We start from the raw sequence: 16,689 nt of genomic DNA on the forward strand, positions 1-16,689 counted from the left end.
AATCACCATGGAGTCCATGTGAAAAGAACTCAGGCAGACCTTGGAGATGGAGGGTCACCCGAGGAGAAATGTGAGAGGCTTCTCTGGTGGCCTGCAGGTTGCTGACACCCAGTGAGAAAGCAGAAGCTCAAATGGCATTCCACAAATGCTTTGGCTAAGCAACTAGATGGGAATGAACTAAATGTTTCAGAAGAGGGCTCAGAACCCAGGGCCCCATCGCCTGCTCTTGCTTCTCCCATGCTTTGGGGAGACGCCTTCTCTGGAAGGCGTCCTTAGCTGAGTTTTTAGCCACAGGTAACACACCACTCCTCTGCCCCACCGAAAGTTCCTACATCCATCTCGGAAAAGATGACTAGGGACTGGGAGCCACTCACCTCTCCTCTCCTCTCCTCTGCAGGATGATATTGGTCCCTTGGGCTCACTTAAATCCTCAAAGCACCACTTAACATGAAGCTTTCCTGTCCCCAAGGACCTCCCTCCCTCCCTGCAGAGATAGATGCAAACATTGGGATCTTCTGGCCACTGGGGACAATCCCATTGAATCTGCGCGTGTAATGTTCTTGTGGCTTTTTTCCCATCTAACTTTTGACAGATTATTCCATGGGGCTGTTGTAAGGTGGAGGGGCATTTCCTTCTTCCCATAAAGTCATCAGAAATTGGATTCTGCCACCAACCTAAATGTACTTGGCAATGGATTCCTTCCACAATGCTTCCCCAAAAGAGCCTGGCTGACATCTTACTTGGCTTTGTAAGAGTCTATGCAGGGACAGTTGCAGCACTGGCCTGGTGTTGGACTCCTCACCATCCTCCCACTGGAGAGCTGTGAACTTACACACGGGCAGCGCCTGACATTGCTAAACAGTACCCAGCACTAGGAAACTAACATAAACATGAACATTGAGTTAGACTGACTTCAGAGTTGGATCTTTCCTCCCACCCTTGGAGTCCGAAAATACAGTGGATCATATCTCTGGCCTCTAGGGCTTATGGCACCCCATCTCTGTTGGGGGTTATGGGAGCTAAGCAAAGAAGTAATTACTAAGCACTAAGATACAAACAAGTACAGGGGACCTGCAAACAGCCCATGGCTGGACTAGCCAATCGCCTTCTGCATCGCCTTCCACAGTCTCCTTAATGCCTTTTAACACTTTCCACATGTGCAGTAACTGGGGTGCCCACAGAGCCCAAATCAGGTAAGTCTAGAAAGCCTGAAGGATTTCAAGGATTCTGAAGGCAAGCTGGATCTAGTTTTGCTTGTTTCCTTGAGACAGAGCCTTATCCTATATCCCAGCTGGGCTGGAACCGATTTTACACAAAGCTCGGCTGGCCTCCCAACTTCAGGCTTCAGAGCCCAGTGCTGGGCTACAGGTCTGCACCCCCACATCCAGTTCAGATTTTATTTCAAAAGAGTAATTTCCCTGTTGCTCCATTTGCGGTGCTGTAGACCTTAGACTCGAGGTTCAAGCTGAACTGACTGAGAGCCACGTCCCTCCTCCCATAGCACCTGAGGCAGGTGCTTGTGTCTCCCTCCGCAGGGGCTCCAGCAAGGCTCTTAGTACAGTTTACAATAGTTCCCACCACAATGAGAAAGAAATACACAATACTAAGAAAGATCATCAGTGGTCAGACAAACTCTTGGCTGTCAGAAATCCTCCCACTCCATCGTATGAAAACCCACAGGAAACCGCTGTGGGGGGCAGTGCAGGGAGGAGAGGCTGATAAAAAACCAGTTCCCACACGGGAGCTTCTTGCCTGCCTACCAGTCTTCCTTTACGTCCCTGGCAACTGTTCGTCATCACAGTGAGGCTTGGGCATCCTTACCCTTCATTTTGTTGTGGAAAGCAGCTTGATAAGATTGTTGGGTCAGAGACCGGTGACCTTTACCTTCACATAATTGCACTCAACAGCCTTGTGGGATGCAGCACATGCCTGTAATCCCAGTTTGGAACGGCATAACAAAGGGATCTTATATTGGTGGCAGCCTGGTCCACTGGGTATGATCCTGCCTTCAAATAAAAGCCCAACTACACAAAGCAACATTCTACCTCAGATGGGACGTCCTCAGCTGATCACCCACAGACACCCATGCATGGGCACACACCCATAGGCACGCATACTACTATGAAAGCTGAGTCAGCAGCTTCCTGGAAGATGAGAGACATACACTGTGGTGGCAATGACAGAGTCAGGCATGAGAACCCCAACTTCCAACCTAGCAGTAAAGCTAACAGGAAGCCCCGCCCCTATCCCTTCTTCATCAACCACACTGTGATGGTTTGTACATGCTCAGCCCAGGGAGTGGCACTATTTGAAGGTGTGGCCCTGTTGGAGTAGGTGTGTCACTGTGTGGGCTTTAAGACTCTCATCCTAGCTCCCTGGAATCTAGTATTCTGCTAACAGCCTTCAAATGAAGACGTAGAACTCTCACCTCTGCCTGCAGCATGCCTGCCTGGATGCTGCTATGCTCCTGCCTTGATAATGAACTGAACCACTGAACTTGTAAGCCAGCCCCAATTAAATGTCCTTTTATAAGACTTGCATTGGTCATGGTGTCTCTTCACAGCAGTAAAACCCTAACTAAGACACACACCCTTTCAATTTCTCAAACAAAATAATTACACTCATTACCACCACTCATTTGCCAGGGCAATATGCCCACTGCTTTGTGTATGCTACCTCCACTGGAACGGACTCTGGAAACCCATGCCGCCCAATCCATGTATTATAAAGCTCTAGGAGTTCACATGACTTAAATAGCAGCTGTCAGATACAGGGGCTCCTGCCGCTGTCCCACATTGATGACTGCTAAGTGGAACTCAGAAGCTCCCTTCTAGGGGAAAGGGCTACTTCAAAATAACCAATTTCTACCTGTTGTATTTTATAAAACAGCAGTCGGGAGGGAGCACCTCAGAGGGCTAGCCAAGGTGTTCCCTGAGGAATCACCACCATGTGACAAGCCTAACACAGAAGGAAGTTGACAGTGAAGGGAAGGGGATCTGGAAAGGGGTAGAGGCAGAGAAAGGAGGGAGCCAGAGAAGGACAGAAAGAGAGAGGAGAGAGGAAGAGGCCAGAGAGAGAGAGAGACAGAGACAGAGAGACAGAGAGACAGAGAGAGAAAGAGATAGAGAGAAAGAAAGAGAGAAGGGGGTAGCCAAGCAGTTCCTGGTTGGCTCACATCTGGCAGGCAGGCAGCTACACAAGCTGTTGCTAGGTAGCTATTGGGCAGAGCCTGGAGGAACTGCCAACACTACCTACATTTCAACAGAACAACTCAGTAACATGGAAGGCCCTTTGTTCTTTATCCAAGGGAATTAACTTTCCTGGAAAAGAGAACTAAAATGTTCCCATCCTTTTCTTTAATACATAAAAGAAAAGTAAAAAGAAAACACGATTTTTCCTATAGCTTCAAATTAGCCAGAAGTGTCCCTCGCTCCTCTGAAGCCTGGGCATCAACCTGCTCCCCTCTGAATAAGGCAGGAGTGTAGGGTGAGTTTTTCCTCACCTCTGCTCTTCATGATCAGATTCAAAAGAGTGCTAGGAGCCAGGCAAGATCAAAGTGGAAGGCAGCAGGGATGCTGGAGAGGAGAGCAGAGATGCTGGAGAGGAGAGTGAAGATGCTGGAGAGGACAGCAGGAACGCTGGAGAGGAGAGTGGGCATGGTGCAGAAGAGAGAAGGGATGCTGGAGAGGAGAGTGGGCATGGTGGAGAAGAGAGAAGGGATGCTAGAGAGGAGAGTGGGCATGCTGGAGAGGAGAGTGGGCATGCTGGAGAGGAGAGTGGGCATGCTGGAGAGGAGAGTGGAGATGCTGGAGAGCAGAGTGGAGATGCTGGAGAGCAGAGTGGGCATGCTGGAAAAGAGAGCCGCCAGATTGTCGTCCATGTGCTGGAGCTTCCACCACCCATCCCCTACCCCAGTATGGACCACTTAGCACTTCTGCCTGGCTTCTAGAGGTATGGATACATACCCCCCCACACACACACGGATGCAACCAGACTGCTTAGCACTCCATCTACACCAGTCTGCTGCTGTTACTTCTGAGTGACAGTTCTTTCTACCACTAATCTCTGTGGTATGAGGAAGCAGATGGGGAACTGGGGGGAGGGGAGCCCTGGTCCCCAGAAATTGCAGCAGTGGAATTATCTCTATACCCATCCTTTTATGATTAGATTTTTCTGCCACAAACTACAAGGCTAACCAGAAACCTTCCCACAGGTCTCTATTACGGGAATGGAGAAAGCTAGGAAGGATAATAGAACTTCTAGCATTAAAAACAAACAAAAACAAAAGACAAAACTAAGCTGGGTTTGGTGTGCCAAGCCTGTAACCCACAACTGGGAAGGTTGAAGCTGTTGGATCAGTACTTCAAAGCCAGGTATAGTAAGTTTGAGGCCACCTGGGCTACATAAGACCCTGGTTTGTTTGTCTGTCTTCTGTCTGTTTACATAGCAAAGGCATTTTGAATGATCTCTGCATAGTTCTTTTTTACTTGGTGGTAACTAACTCACATGAGAAGGGCCTGCATTCATGGACACGGAGGGCTTGAGAACGGAGGCCGCTGGAAGAAGGTGCCGCTTTCCCACAGTGGGTCTGAGCAGAGATTTCTAGAGCCTTCACTGCTGGCACATGAGGCCTGTTACCCAGCAGCGAGCACGCTAGTGAAGCCAGCCACCCTGCACACGAAGTGTGCAATCTTCCAACTCTCAGAGCTGATGCGGGACTTCATGTTAAGTTGGTAAGTTCCATAAGGCATGAAAGTTCCATAAGGCAACCGTGCTTGAATCAGGGGGACCAACAGAAGAAAAGAAAGTATCTGTGGCCACCCGCCCAGCCCCCACCGTGAGACAAGCCTCCCAGGCACCCCCCACCCCAGGAATAGTCCTGGTATCAAGTCTCAGCCAAAACACCTCAAAGCCCCCAGACCTCACACACAGATGTGACTCACTCACTCACCAGGACAGCACAGCCCAGGGCAGACTGTTAAACCAGAGTCACTCCCATGTATGCTAGGGAACCACACGCAATTAGGAATCAGCCTGCCTCTGGCTAAAGGGGAACTCATGGGGAGGGCCTCTGGGAAACCCTCTCTGGCCTGAGAGGTCCCTGGTTGCCCACCCACCTGGAGGCCTACAGAAGGTGGTCATCTGAAAGCTAAGAACAAAGCCAGCCTCCCCCTGCTATGCCCTGGAGAGATAGAGCAGGGATGGAGGCTGAGAAGCCACACTGCTTCTAGAACTGCTACTAACTCCAGCTGCTGAACCAAGATAAAATATGCTAACTAGAACCTGAGAGAAGCCATATGCCCCAGCCATGGACCTAACATGCCTTGGGGCTCACACAGCCCAAGAGCGGGTCGGCAGGCATGCTTGCCTCCTTGGTTCTCTCTGATACTTTCCCTCAAACCATGACTTATGTTTTCCAGTGAGTGACATTAAATTATCCTTTCTGGTAATAATGAGAAAGCAGGGCCAGTTGCAAGCTGAGGTCATCCCAGCCCGTGACCATTAAGCCATGCCATTAATAGGAGCCTGATGGTATCCGTTCTCTGTAGCATAAGGCAGGGAAGGGTCTGGCCAAATATGCCCCCATCCCCTGTCTCCAGAAACTGGCAATGGCTAGGGTCATAGGTCATGCTGGGTATCAGATGGTATCCTGGGACTTACCAGCAGCCACGGGGCAGCCTGTGTCTATACTTAGAAACACATGAGGGACAGAGAGAGGACAGTAGTTATGCCAGGGACCGTTCTGCCTGGCATGGGCCACATACACACAGATACACTATAACTCCAGCCAGAATTGAGGGGACAGTTGGAGTGAGAGCATACTTAGGGCGAACTTTTAGCTGTGGGATGAAAGCAGCTGTAAGGGGCTCCCAGGAGGCCTCCTCTTCCCTCCCCTCAGCCCCGCCTCTACTTCAGGCTCCTCAGCAATGCAAGCCAGTCCCTTTCCTGGTACTTTCCAGGACTGCCTGGTACAGCTCTCCAGCTCTAGACTGCACATATGGCATCTCATAGCAGTCTCTCAGACCTACTTGGGCACAGACAGGCCCCTCTTCCACTCTGCCATGACTATACCCAAACGTCCCCAAGATGACACTGTAAATGAGTAGGCGTATCCATGTTCAAATGACACTCAGTGACTCTCAAACTTGAATTTTATACCATTTTCATCTGTCACAAAATATTTTATTCTCTCCTCTCTGCCAGTTAAAAATGAAAAAAACAAAACCAAGAACCTTCATTCTTTGAACAATAGTGGACTAGATCTGGTCTGTGGACTGGAGCTCTTTGGTCCTGATCAAGTGGGCCTTATTCAGTCACTCCACAAGTACTTGCCAGCTATATCTGGCTTCATCTCCCAGAGGCCCTGGCCCCATTGTTCCTCCTTTCCTGCTTCCCCCCTCACATCAGCATCCCTGGTCCCACCCCAGTACAACATCAGCAGGAAGGGGTCATCCAGGATAGGCTTCTAGCCAGGCTCACACCTGCCACTCAAAAACCACAGCCTGTGCCCACCAGCTTTGGCACATCGCTGGCACACATTTCCAAGCCGACCTGTTCCACTGCTAGTTGAAAACAGCTAGACATGGTCCACGAGGGAAGCACACATGTATCCAAGCTTGGAGGGACTGGTGCTTCCCTTACTCCACAACCTCCCAAAGTAAAGAGAAGGTTGTTGAGTTCAATGCCAGCTTAAGCTGCAGAGGGAGCCTTTCTCAGAAAACAAATACCATTATCCACGAGACCCAACAGTGAAGCTCACATCAAAACTCTAACAGTTTGTTCAAGACTCCCGGTTCAATCTCTAACACTAAGCAAAACAAAAGACAACAGAACCACCCAGGAATAGCCTTTCAAGCCAGCCAGAGACCAGGCTGGAGAGACTGCTGAGTGGTTAAGAACATCTACCGACGGCTCTTGTAGAAGACTGGAGTTCAGTTCCAGGGCCTGTGACTAGCAGCTTACGACTACCTCTAGCTCCTGCTCCTGGGGAAGCTGATACTCCCCAGGCCTCTGTAGGCAACCTGCATTTGTGTGCATGTGTGCACACACAGATTTAAAAATAATGTCTTTAAAAAAAATTAAAGACTGTTTGAAAGGAAGTCTTGGGGTTAGGGTAGGCAGTTTGACTACAGCCAAAGAGCTACATAAACCCTTGAGGGACACTTTGCTTCTGGGTGATTAGCAAGTGAGAAACTCCCATACTGCACAAAACAGCTATGCAGAGGGCCCAGACTTGAGTTAAGGAGCTCCAGAGGCCCTTCCCTGACTCTCCCCTGCTCTAGGGCACAGCTCCCAGATCATCAGGCTTCCCTGGCCTCCTTTGTTGATGCAGCAGGCACTCCGAGCAGGTGACAGCTGGGTGACAAATGACCGTATGCTGTGCCAACCAAGGCACTTCTTGAAGCAAATGAGGAGCTGTGACAAAGTTGGGCCTGCCCCAGCAGTTCAGGGTGCCGGAAAGGGCAAGAGCTAGTCTGAAACATTTCCTACGGGCAACTCAGCCCTCCTGAGAGTCAACTAAGTCCCTGACATAGTACAGGGACACTGCCATATCTCCAGCCATCCCCGATATTTCCCCTGTTCAAGTTCTTCCCCTCATTTTCTCAGTGCCGAGGACTAAACCGAGTCTTGCATATGCTAAGCAGCAGCTTACCAGTGACCTACATCCCCAGCCCCAGTTCTGCCCCTTCCTACCTGCATCTACCTCCTCCAGGTTTGCAGGGGAGAATAGCTGGCGAGTCCCGCTGTACCAGAGTGTACCCAGTGTAGCAAGTGGATGGCAGCTACATGCCTGACCCCAAGCTTCAGGCCTACAGGACCAGGAGCCTAATCACAGACCCCTTTAGCAGATCACCATATCTGTAGCCAGCATGGGAGGTTTGTCTTCTGGGTAGTTTGTCTGTCTGTCCCAGCAGGGAATGAACTAGGTTATACCTAGGCAGGAACCCAGGGCTGGAGACCTGAGAAGCAGAGTCTCTGCCTGCAGACAAGGGGTTCATTGTTTCAGAGCTCCCCTAAGGCACCCAAACAGGAGCAGCTAGAGACCTCTCAGGAGACCCAAGGGCAGGCAGCCCTTCACTGTAGTTTTCCAGGGCCACTGAACACTAAAGGCCCCACAGCAGCACTGAGCTCCAAAGCAATGGAAGGCCAACAAAGCTTCTGAGAGGACAGCTAAGACCCAAGTCAGGGGGCTGTCACCATAGCTACCAGGTTCCGAGGACATGAAAGGAGTCAGTGGATACCCAATAAAGTGAGGAGAAGCCCCTCACCTGACTTCAAAGGGACCTTAGAGATAATGCAGCCTACAAGTGAATTTACAGAAGAAAGAAAAAAACAAACAAAAACAAAAAAACAAAAAAAACCCAACCAGGACCTAGAGGAGGAAACCTGCCTGTGTTATCCAAACAACAGCTCTGGGACCAGGCCCTGGTTATCTGCATCCACAGGAACCAACACCAGAACAGGCTATGCCTTCCACAGAGGGCCTCCCAACGTCTCCCAATGCCCATGAACTAAGGGGAACCACAAAAAAGAAGAGAAGACAGAGACAGACACAGATAGACAGGCTGGGGTTGGGTGGCTGGGGCAGTTAGATGGAGAAACCGCAGCACTGGGAAACCCAGTGTGATTGTTTACATAGAGTTGAGCATGAAAGAGGTGCCCCTGCATCCCGAACAAGGAGGCAGGGTTATTATACACAAATAAACAAGGGCCAGGGTTTATGGGATGCAGCTGCATCCAGGTGACAGGCTTAGCTAATCTTGGTAGGAACAGTGTCTGAAGGGAAACAGTGTTAAGGCCACAAACGTGGGGGGAGGACGAGGGCAGACAACCTCTGTGCACACTGGTAACACTCACACTTGATTCCACCAGGGAGGCTTTGCCACTTCCACCTGAGCCTGTGCAAAAGGCTTTCCTATTTTCCAAGGACCCCTGAGACTCTGGAGTCTTCCATGTGGCTGTGCCCACATCAACAGCACACATTCCCTCAGGACTTCATCCACTCAGGGTCTCCTCTGCTCCCAGCAAACCTTCCCTACCCATTTGTCAAGGACCCATTCCTTCCAGGTCTTCTGAGCTGCTACCACACAGAAGCTGAGGGGAAGCCCCGACTTCTGCCTTGAGCCTGTTATCCAAAGACAACTGCCCAAGAGGTGCCAAGCCACATGCTGGGCTTGTGGGACCAGAGCCCTATGTAATCCAAAGTAATCAGTCCTAGGATGTCACTTTAGAACCTGCCAAGTCCCTAACACAGATGATAGAAGGGAACAAATCTTGCCCACCCTACCTTGCCCAACTCCACTGACAGGTACATGTTTTATTATAACAGGAAGACGGGACCCTCAAAGCACCAGCCATACCCAATGGTAGCTTCCAAGACAAGAGCCAAGGTTTACAGGGGCCCATGGCCCACTGACTCTTACACAGCTTCTCAGTGAGCTTCCTCCTTTCAAATCAGTTGAACCATAATAGTAATGGTTATGGGTACTGCCACCACTCCGTAAGTAGCCCAGGCATAAATGCTTGCTAGCTATAAAAACAGACTCTGAAGGATTCCGTTACTCATCCTGGGCCACTGCAATTTGGGTCTTGGCCCCATTTCTCTCCAGTCAACACTTAGATTCTCTATATGGTCCAGCTTCCTTGTCCTGAACCTACCAGAAGACTAAAGGGTAAGGCGAGCTCAATCCCTCAGCAGGAACAGGTCAGCTCCCGTGGAAACAGCAGGGTCAAAACAAAACACTAACCCTAACCCTAACCCTAACCCAACCCTAACCCTGTTTCAACCAGAAGCATGAAAACAGCCAACCCCTTCATTATTATAAAGACGGGGGCCATCTACGTCTAAGATTCTGACTGCTCCTTAGCCATTCTCTGTCATAAGGATGGGAGGGAATGGAACATGAAACGACAATCACCTCCCCTAAAATGCATGCTTTTCTGGTGTGTTCTGTAGCCAGCCGGCAAAGCAAGGACTCAGGGTCCAGCCAAAGGGACCCATTCTAAGGACCCAAGGAAAGGCCCTCCACTGCCTACCTCATAACTCTCATCTGGTGCAGGCCGGCTTGAACCTTGGGCTTCTCTCGGCAAAGTGGGTGATGGGGCTTCTGGGTCTCTTGACGCCTTTGTCGTCACCCAGCTCCACAGGCAATGCATGGTGAGGGGGCCGGAGCACAGCAGCCCTGGCCCCCAGTGCACTGTCCCAAGGAAGAACAAGGCAGGGAGAGGGGTTTCTGTTTTCATTACTAGCGAATGCTCACTGTAGCCAAAAATAGTTTGTGGCTGGGAGCTGGGGAGTCAGCACATACTTCCCAGAGCAGGTGCTGGGCATGAGGCAGAGACAGGGCTCTGGTGGCCTCATGGCAGGGGGATGGGGACCCAGGATGCCAGAACCCAGCTTTCTCTGCCTCACTACCTCCCTGCAAAAGGCAGGAACTGAGTCAGGAGAGAACACTGTTATCTCTCACTTCTCCTGAGTCACTTGGGGACTCCCCACCTCCATATGAACTACAACTACCCTCTAACCCCCACAGCCTCTCACACGTTTGGGGCGTACAAGAGCCTTGAGCGTTACAGCATGGCCTGGTGAGCAGACAAGACAGCGCCAAAGGAGCATGTGGTGGCTGTCACATAGCTAAGAAGTGACACAAGGACCAGTGACCTCTCCTCTCTCAAAATTAAGAAAAAAAATGAGGACTCCAGGGCAGGGTGGACTGCCAGTGTCTGGGGCGATTCTACTTTCCTTTTGAAGTTTTTCTGTACTTTTAAATTTTTCTTAAAATTAACACTTATGATTAGATTTGGGGGATGCTTCTCTAAAGCAATAAATAATCGTTTTTGAAATAAATAAAATTAAGGGTACTTGGGGGGGTGGATTGGTTGGTGAAGTGCTTGCCCCACAAGCCTAAAGACCTGAGTTCAGAGCCCTAGAACCCAAGTAGAGAGAGCCAGGCAAGGTGGCCCACAGCTGTCATCTCAGGGTTGGAGAGATGATAATTTCCCTCAGCCTTGTTGGCCAGACAGTCTGGCCAATCAGTGAGTTCCAGGCTCAGTGAGACCCTGTCTCAAAATACATGGTAAAGGGCAATTGAGGAGGACTTGTGGTGTTGACCTGTGTCCTCCACAGACGTGGAGCATGTAGTGCTAAAATGAACATATGTACACACGAAAAACAGATTAAGTAAACGTAAAGACCTCGGGCAAGAGGGAGAGGGACAAGAGCCCATCTGTGAGAACCAAGAGAAAAAAAACCAAAGAGAAGAAGGATTTTGAGTGCCAGCTTTGCAGCAAGATGTCCTGGAGATGCATCCTGGGTCTGCGGCTGTCTACCTCTGTGGCCTCAGGTAGGTGACATGCCCCATTTGCTGCACAGTGAGCATCACTGCATGCTTTCTTGAAGGTCACTTGGAGGAGTGGATGGGACAATCTAGGTATAACCCACCTCAGCCACAGGAATACTGAGAGTTCTCACTAAATAATTATAGCCTAAATTCACATGTGAACTACACCATTAAAAGAAATGGGTGTGGACCAGAAACATGGCTTAGCAGTTATATGGTGGCTCATAACCATCTATAATGGGGTCTGATGCTCTCTTCTGCCACACAGGAGTACATGCAAACAGAGCACACATATAATACATAAAACAAGTAAATCTTTTTTTTGTTTTGTTTTTTTGTTTTTCGAGACAGGGCTTCTCTATATAGCCTTGACTGTCCTGGAACTCACTCTGTAGACCAGGCTGGCCGAGAACTCAGAAATCCGACTGCCTCTGCCTCCCACGTGCTGGGATAAAAGGTGTGCGCCACCACAGCCTGGCAATAAATCTTTTTTTTTTTTAAAGGTTCATAATAAAGAAGTATGCCCAGAAGGAAGCAGCCACTTTTACAGTGTTTCTTCCCCCAGCACTGAGACTATGAGATAAACAGTTAGTAAACAGAACTATTATTACTCCCTAGTCTTTGCACATTTTTAAAAAGACTTAATTTATTTTATGTATATGAGTACACTGTAGCTGTCTTCAGACACACCAGAACACCAGAAGAGAACATATGATCCTATTACAGATAGTTGTGAGCCACCATGTGGTTGCTGGGAATTGAACTCTGGACCTCTGGAAAAGCAGTCAGTGCTCTTAACTGCTGAGCCCTCTCTCTAGCCCCATCTTTGCACGTTTTGGACATGAACACATGAATAAGCACTAGATAGCAGTGAAAATCTAATCTGGACACTGTGGTGGAAATTTATAATCCCAGTACTTGGGAATGTGGAGGTATGAAGGTCACAAGATCAAGGCTAGTCTTGTCTACATAGTGAATTCAAGGCCAGCCTGGAATCACAAGATGCTATTACAAAATGGGGGTGGGAGGATACTAAATCCAAGAACCAATGATTATCTCTGAATGTGAATATAGGTCTTATTTTCTCTGCTCTTCTGTATTTTCTAAAATAAGCATAGAGAAATGTTAATTAAACAACAACAACAAAATGGCCTCACTAACTATATTTTAGTAACATGGTCTTAGCAGAACCACAGGGGAGCTGAGGAACCCTGCTAGGCCAGCTGTGAGGCAGAGGCCTGTGGCTCCTGCTTGGGCACAGGAACCCTATCTACTGATGGGAAGTCACACGAGAGGCCTCCAGGTGACCCTCTCCTATGGGGAATAAGGGGCACAGGTGCCATGAAAGCTGTTTGGTACCATATGACCTGTGTGCACAGCCTTCTGTCCTGCTGCCTCTCTGGGAACCCTTTCTGGGAAGTCTGCCCTGTGCAGTGCTGAAAATTACTAACAGGAGCTCTGCTTTCTTTTTCCTTTGAAGTTTGGAGACACTCAGGAAAGACTTGAATTTGCTATCTTCCTGTGTCAGCCTCCTGAAGAGCTAATACTGCAGAGCTGTACTATTACACTCCCTGATAGGGAACCTATTTCTGCGTGCCTGTGACCCTTGACCCTTTGGGTTCCTCCACCCAGGCTAAGTCCTGCTCTCCATCTTTTTGTTTTGTTTCATTTTGTTTTTCGAGACAGGGTTTCTCTGAGTAGCCCTGGCTGTCCTGGAACTCACTCTGTAGACCAGGCTAGCCTCGAACTCAGAAATCCGCCTGCCTCTGCCTCCCAAGTGCGGTGATCAAAGGCGTGCGCCATCAAGGCTCTCCATCTTCTTAACCAATTGTTGGTCCCAGTCTGCGAGCATGTGACCAAAGCCGATCCAATCAGAGCCTTCCCTGAGACGGCAGCTATAGTTCAAAGGGAAGCGTTCCCTGTGGCCCCTTTGGCAGGCACAATCTCAGTGAGCAGCGAGGCTGAGCTGCCTAGGTCCTGCATGCTGGCACACTGGGCTGCTCACCCAGCCTAATGGGATCTCTCTTGTACACAGACCTCTCTGGGCTCGTGCCTTAAGTCTATTGGGCAGCTACATTTACTACAGAGAAGCACCGAGGAGTGGGAGGAGTTATACATCTGCTTTACTTGTTAAGTATTGACTATGTCCCTGGTACCCTGCCCTTTTTCTATCTATCCATCCTTCATTCCAATCAATAAAGAGCTGCGAGTGCAGAGGACTTTACTCAGTACTTGGGGACAGCAGAGTGAGTGCAACATTGTCTTTTCCATCATGAACCAAAATAAAGAACAAATTCAAAGCCAACTAAGCTGTGTAGTTGGAATTTGGGAGTGAGTGCTAAGGAGAGTGCGGGCTTGGCTGTACTGAGGATGGGCGGCATCTGGTTTAGACGGGGCAGCTTTGTTAAGAGTCCTAACTTCTCAACCCTGCAGAGGAAGAGGAGGCACTAGGCTGGGGACATAGATCCTTGCAGGCAGAAGACATGAACATACAAGAGCCTGTGGCTGTTACAGGAAGCAGCCCACCTTGTTCCGATGCCTGGGCAGAGGAAAGATGCAGGAAGTGTGGAAGGATGCAGATGAGATAGATGCCAAAGCTTTTGAATTCAGACTCTAGAGAACCTGACCTACATTTGAACTCAGGTAGACTAACAGTCTGGTATCTAGCATTAGTTTCCAAATTGCCCGCCAATAAAACCTGAGCCTAGCTCCAGTCTCTAGGCTAATTCCTCAACAAGCCCAGTATCTCCTGGTTATTCCCCCAACAAACCTGCACCCCAGGTTACCAGCCCACCCCTTGCCTATGACCACTGTAGTGGCTATTCCTGGTTGTCAACTTGACTATATCTGAAATGAACTACAATCCAGAATTAGAAGACTCACCTGGCCCTAATCTGGAGGCTGAGAGATAACACGTTTCTGACCTGAATCTTGGCATGGAGATCTTGAGGTATAGTGGCTATGAATCCCAGAGGATTAAGATAGAAAGATCTATGAGTTCAAGATCATCTGGGATTAAAGGTGTGGTGGCATGCATAGTGGCTATGAATCCTAGAAGATTAAGACTGGAAGATCTACGAGTTCAATCAGGGTCACCTGGGGTTAAAGGTGTGGTAACACCTTTAACCTGGGCCACACCTTTTGCTGGAGACCTATATAAAGAAGAAGGAAAGCTTGCTCTTTTTCAATTGCTTGCCTTGTGGGACTGAGCAACTGCTGGATCCTCAGACTTCCATTCACAGCTGCTGCCGACCATTGTTGGGAGTTGATTGTTGGGAGTTGGACTACAGACTGTAAGTCTGCAATAAATTCCTTTACCACATAGAGACTACCATAACTTCTGTGACTCTAAAGAACCCTAATACAACCACCAATGCAGAGGGAAGCAGAAGTTAAGTTTATGATATGACTCCCAGCACCAGCCAATTATGTTAAAGGCCATAGTAGCTTTCCAGTTAGATGCTTGCACACATATTCCCTGCTTGCTGGTTACTATATAGCCTTGCCCCAATAGACATTCAGGGCTCCCCTGCCACCAAAACCATCCTGAGTGAGTGGTGTGTTTGGGGGGGGGGCAAGCTAGCTCGAATAAAATAAAGACCTTGCTGTGAGTTGCATCAGGCTCCTGTGTGTGTTTTTAGGGATCACTGACGTTTCCTTGGCACAACACAGACACTTATACTTCAGAGTCTTAGGAATGGTGACAGGGCCAGACTTTATGCTGAGTGTGACTGGATCCCAACGCAGAACTGGACTCAGAAAAGCCAGCTTTCTGGATGTGGGCTTAAAGCAAAACCACTCTGGGCTCATGAAAAGTGAAGCGGAGGGAGGGGACATGGATCTGGGAGTGACAGAGGTCTGCTGCCAACGGAACAGACACAAATGGATCTGGGACATGCATGGAAACTGAGCCAATCGGAGTTGCAAGCTGAGAGTGGGGGTAGAGGAGGCAGAAGGGACCAGATGTGACTCCATCTACACTTCTCGCCAGAACAACCAGCAGATGAGAAAGTGGGCACAGAGAAGTTAAGGGACTTGCCCAAGCTGGCTGATGGCAACTCAGATGGGTCACCTATCCAGCCTTGGTAAAAGTGGGACATGCTTTTGGGAACAGGGAACCCTGACATTTATCTGCTGCTAGTTATTAAAAAGAAGGGTGACAGACTAAGGATAGATAGCTTCGTGGTTGAGAGTGTCTGTATAAGCATGAGGACCCAAGTTAAAATCCCCAGAACCTGCATTAAAAAAAAAAAAAAAAAAAGGGCTGGAGAGATGGCTCAGTGGTTAAGAGCACCGACTGCTCTTCCAAAAGTCCTGAGTTCAAATCCCAGCAACTACACGATGGCTCACTGCCATCCATAACAAGATCTGATGCCCTCTTCTGGAGTGTCTGAAGACAGCTACAGTGTACTTACATATAATAATAAAGAAATCTTTAAAAAATTAAAAAAAAAAAACTGATCATGGCTGTATGTACACCAGGAGCCCTGGTACTGTGTGGGTGGAGACAGGATAATCATTGGGGATTGCAGGCAACCAGCCAAGTTCCAGGTTCAGTGAGAGACCCTGCCTGTAAGAAGTAAGGTGAAAAGTGATAGAACAGGACACCTAACACCCTCTGGGCCTCCAGGTACACACACCACCTGCACACACACATGAGCATACCCTACAATGTACACAAAAGGGAGCCAAGGAAGAAATCATGACATGATAACTGAAGCAGGGCAGAGTTGACACAAACGTTTCCCTAAGCAACCTGGCTCATCAGATCTCTCTTAGAGCAAGCCTCCCTCTTCATGGTTGCCCTCCCCAAGGAGGAGGGAGCACACACATGCAAGCTGGAGGCCTGGAAGCTGGCAGTGTCCAGAGGAGGCTGGGCACATGCTACTCCGAAGCCATGGGCCACAGGCACATGCTGTTAATTCAAGTCCAGGCTGTGGCCCGTAGACACACCAGCCCAGAAATAGCTGCCACAGTGACTGGCAAATTCAGGGGCCCTAGCGATAGCTGGGGTGCGCTCTTTACTTAGATGACCGTGCTTCTGTGACAGCACAGCCCAAGGGGCAGAAAGGCTTTGCATGATATTTGAACTCAAGCATTCAGAAAGCACACCAGTTGGTAAACACTGGGATCAGAGCCGCAACTACAAGAGCCAGATTCCTGTCCTCACAGCACATGCAGTCTACACTCAGTAAGCTAGAACTCCAAAGAACTAGGAGATGGTTGTGTAGCTCACAGCACCACACAACACGGAGTTATACCGCACACACTCACCCTGTGACTCTTCACTCACCCTGTGACTCTTTACCGACAGCCAGAGCCCAGTGGCTCCCCTACCTTAGAAGCT

General features: G+C 49.2%; 1 protein-coding gene across 11 annotated transcripts in view; it reads right to left on the bottom strand.

Annotated features, from left to right (window-relative positions):
* The window catches only part of Ksr1 (kinase suppressor of ras 1), a 138,999-nt gene that overhangs the window by 37,224 nt on the left and 85,086 nt on the right, over positions 1 to 16,689 (bottom strand). The window contains exon 1 of one of the 11 annotated variants that reach the window (XM_031354590.1): positions 10,039 to 10,240. The exons of 9 other annotated variants lie outside the window; for them this stretch is intronic. In XM_031354590.1, the coding sequence (XP_031210450.1) occupies positions 10,039 to 10,158 (120 nt within the window). In that variant the 5' untranslated portion in view covers positions 10,159 to 10,240. Of the gene's footprint in view, positions 1 to 10,038; positions 10,241 to 16,689 lie in introns of those variants that run through there. One more of the 11 variants, XM_031354591.1, reaches the window with a different exon arrangement.

Source organism: Mastomys coucha, unplaced genomic scaffold, assembly GCF_008632895.1.
Source record: "Mastomys coucha isolate ucsf_1 unplaced genomic scaffold, UCSF_Mcou_1 pScaffold5, whole genome shotgun sequence".
Lineage (NCBI taxonomy): Eukaryota > Metazoa > Chordata > Mammalia > Rodentia > Muridae > Mastomys > Mastomys coucha.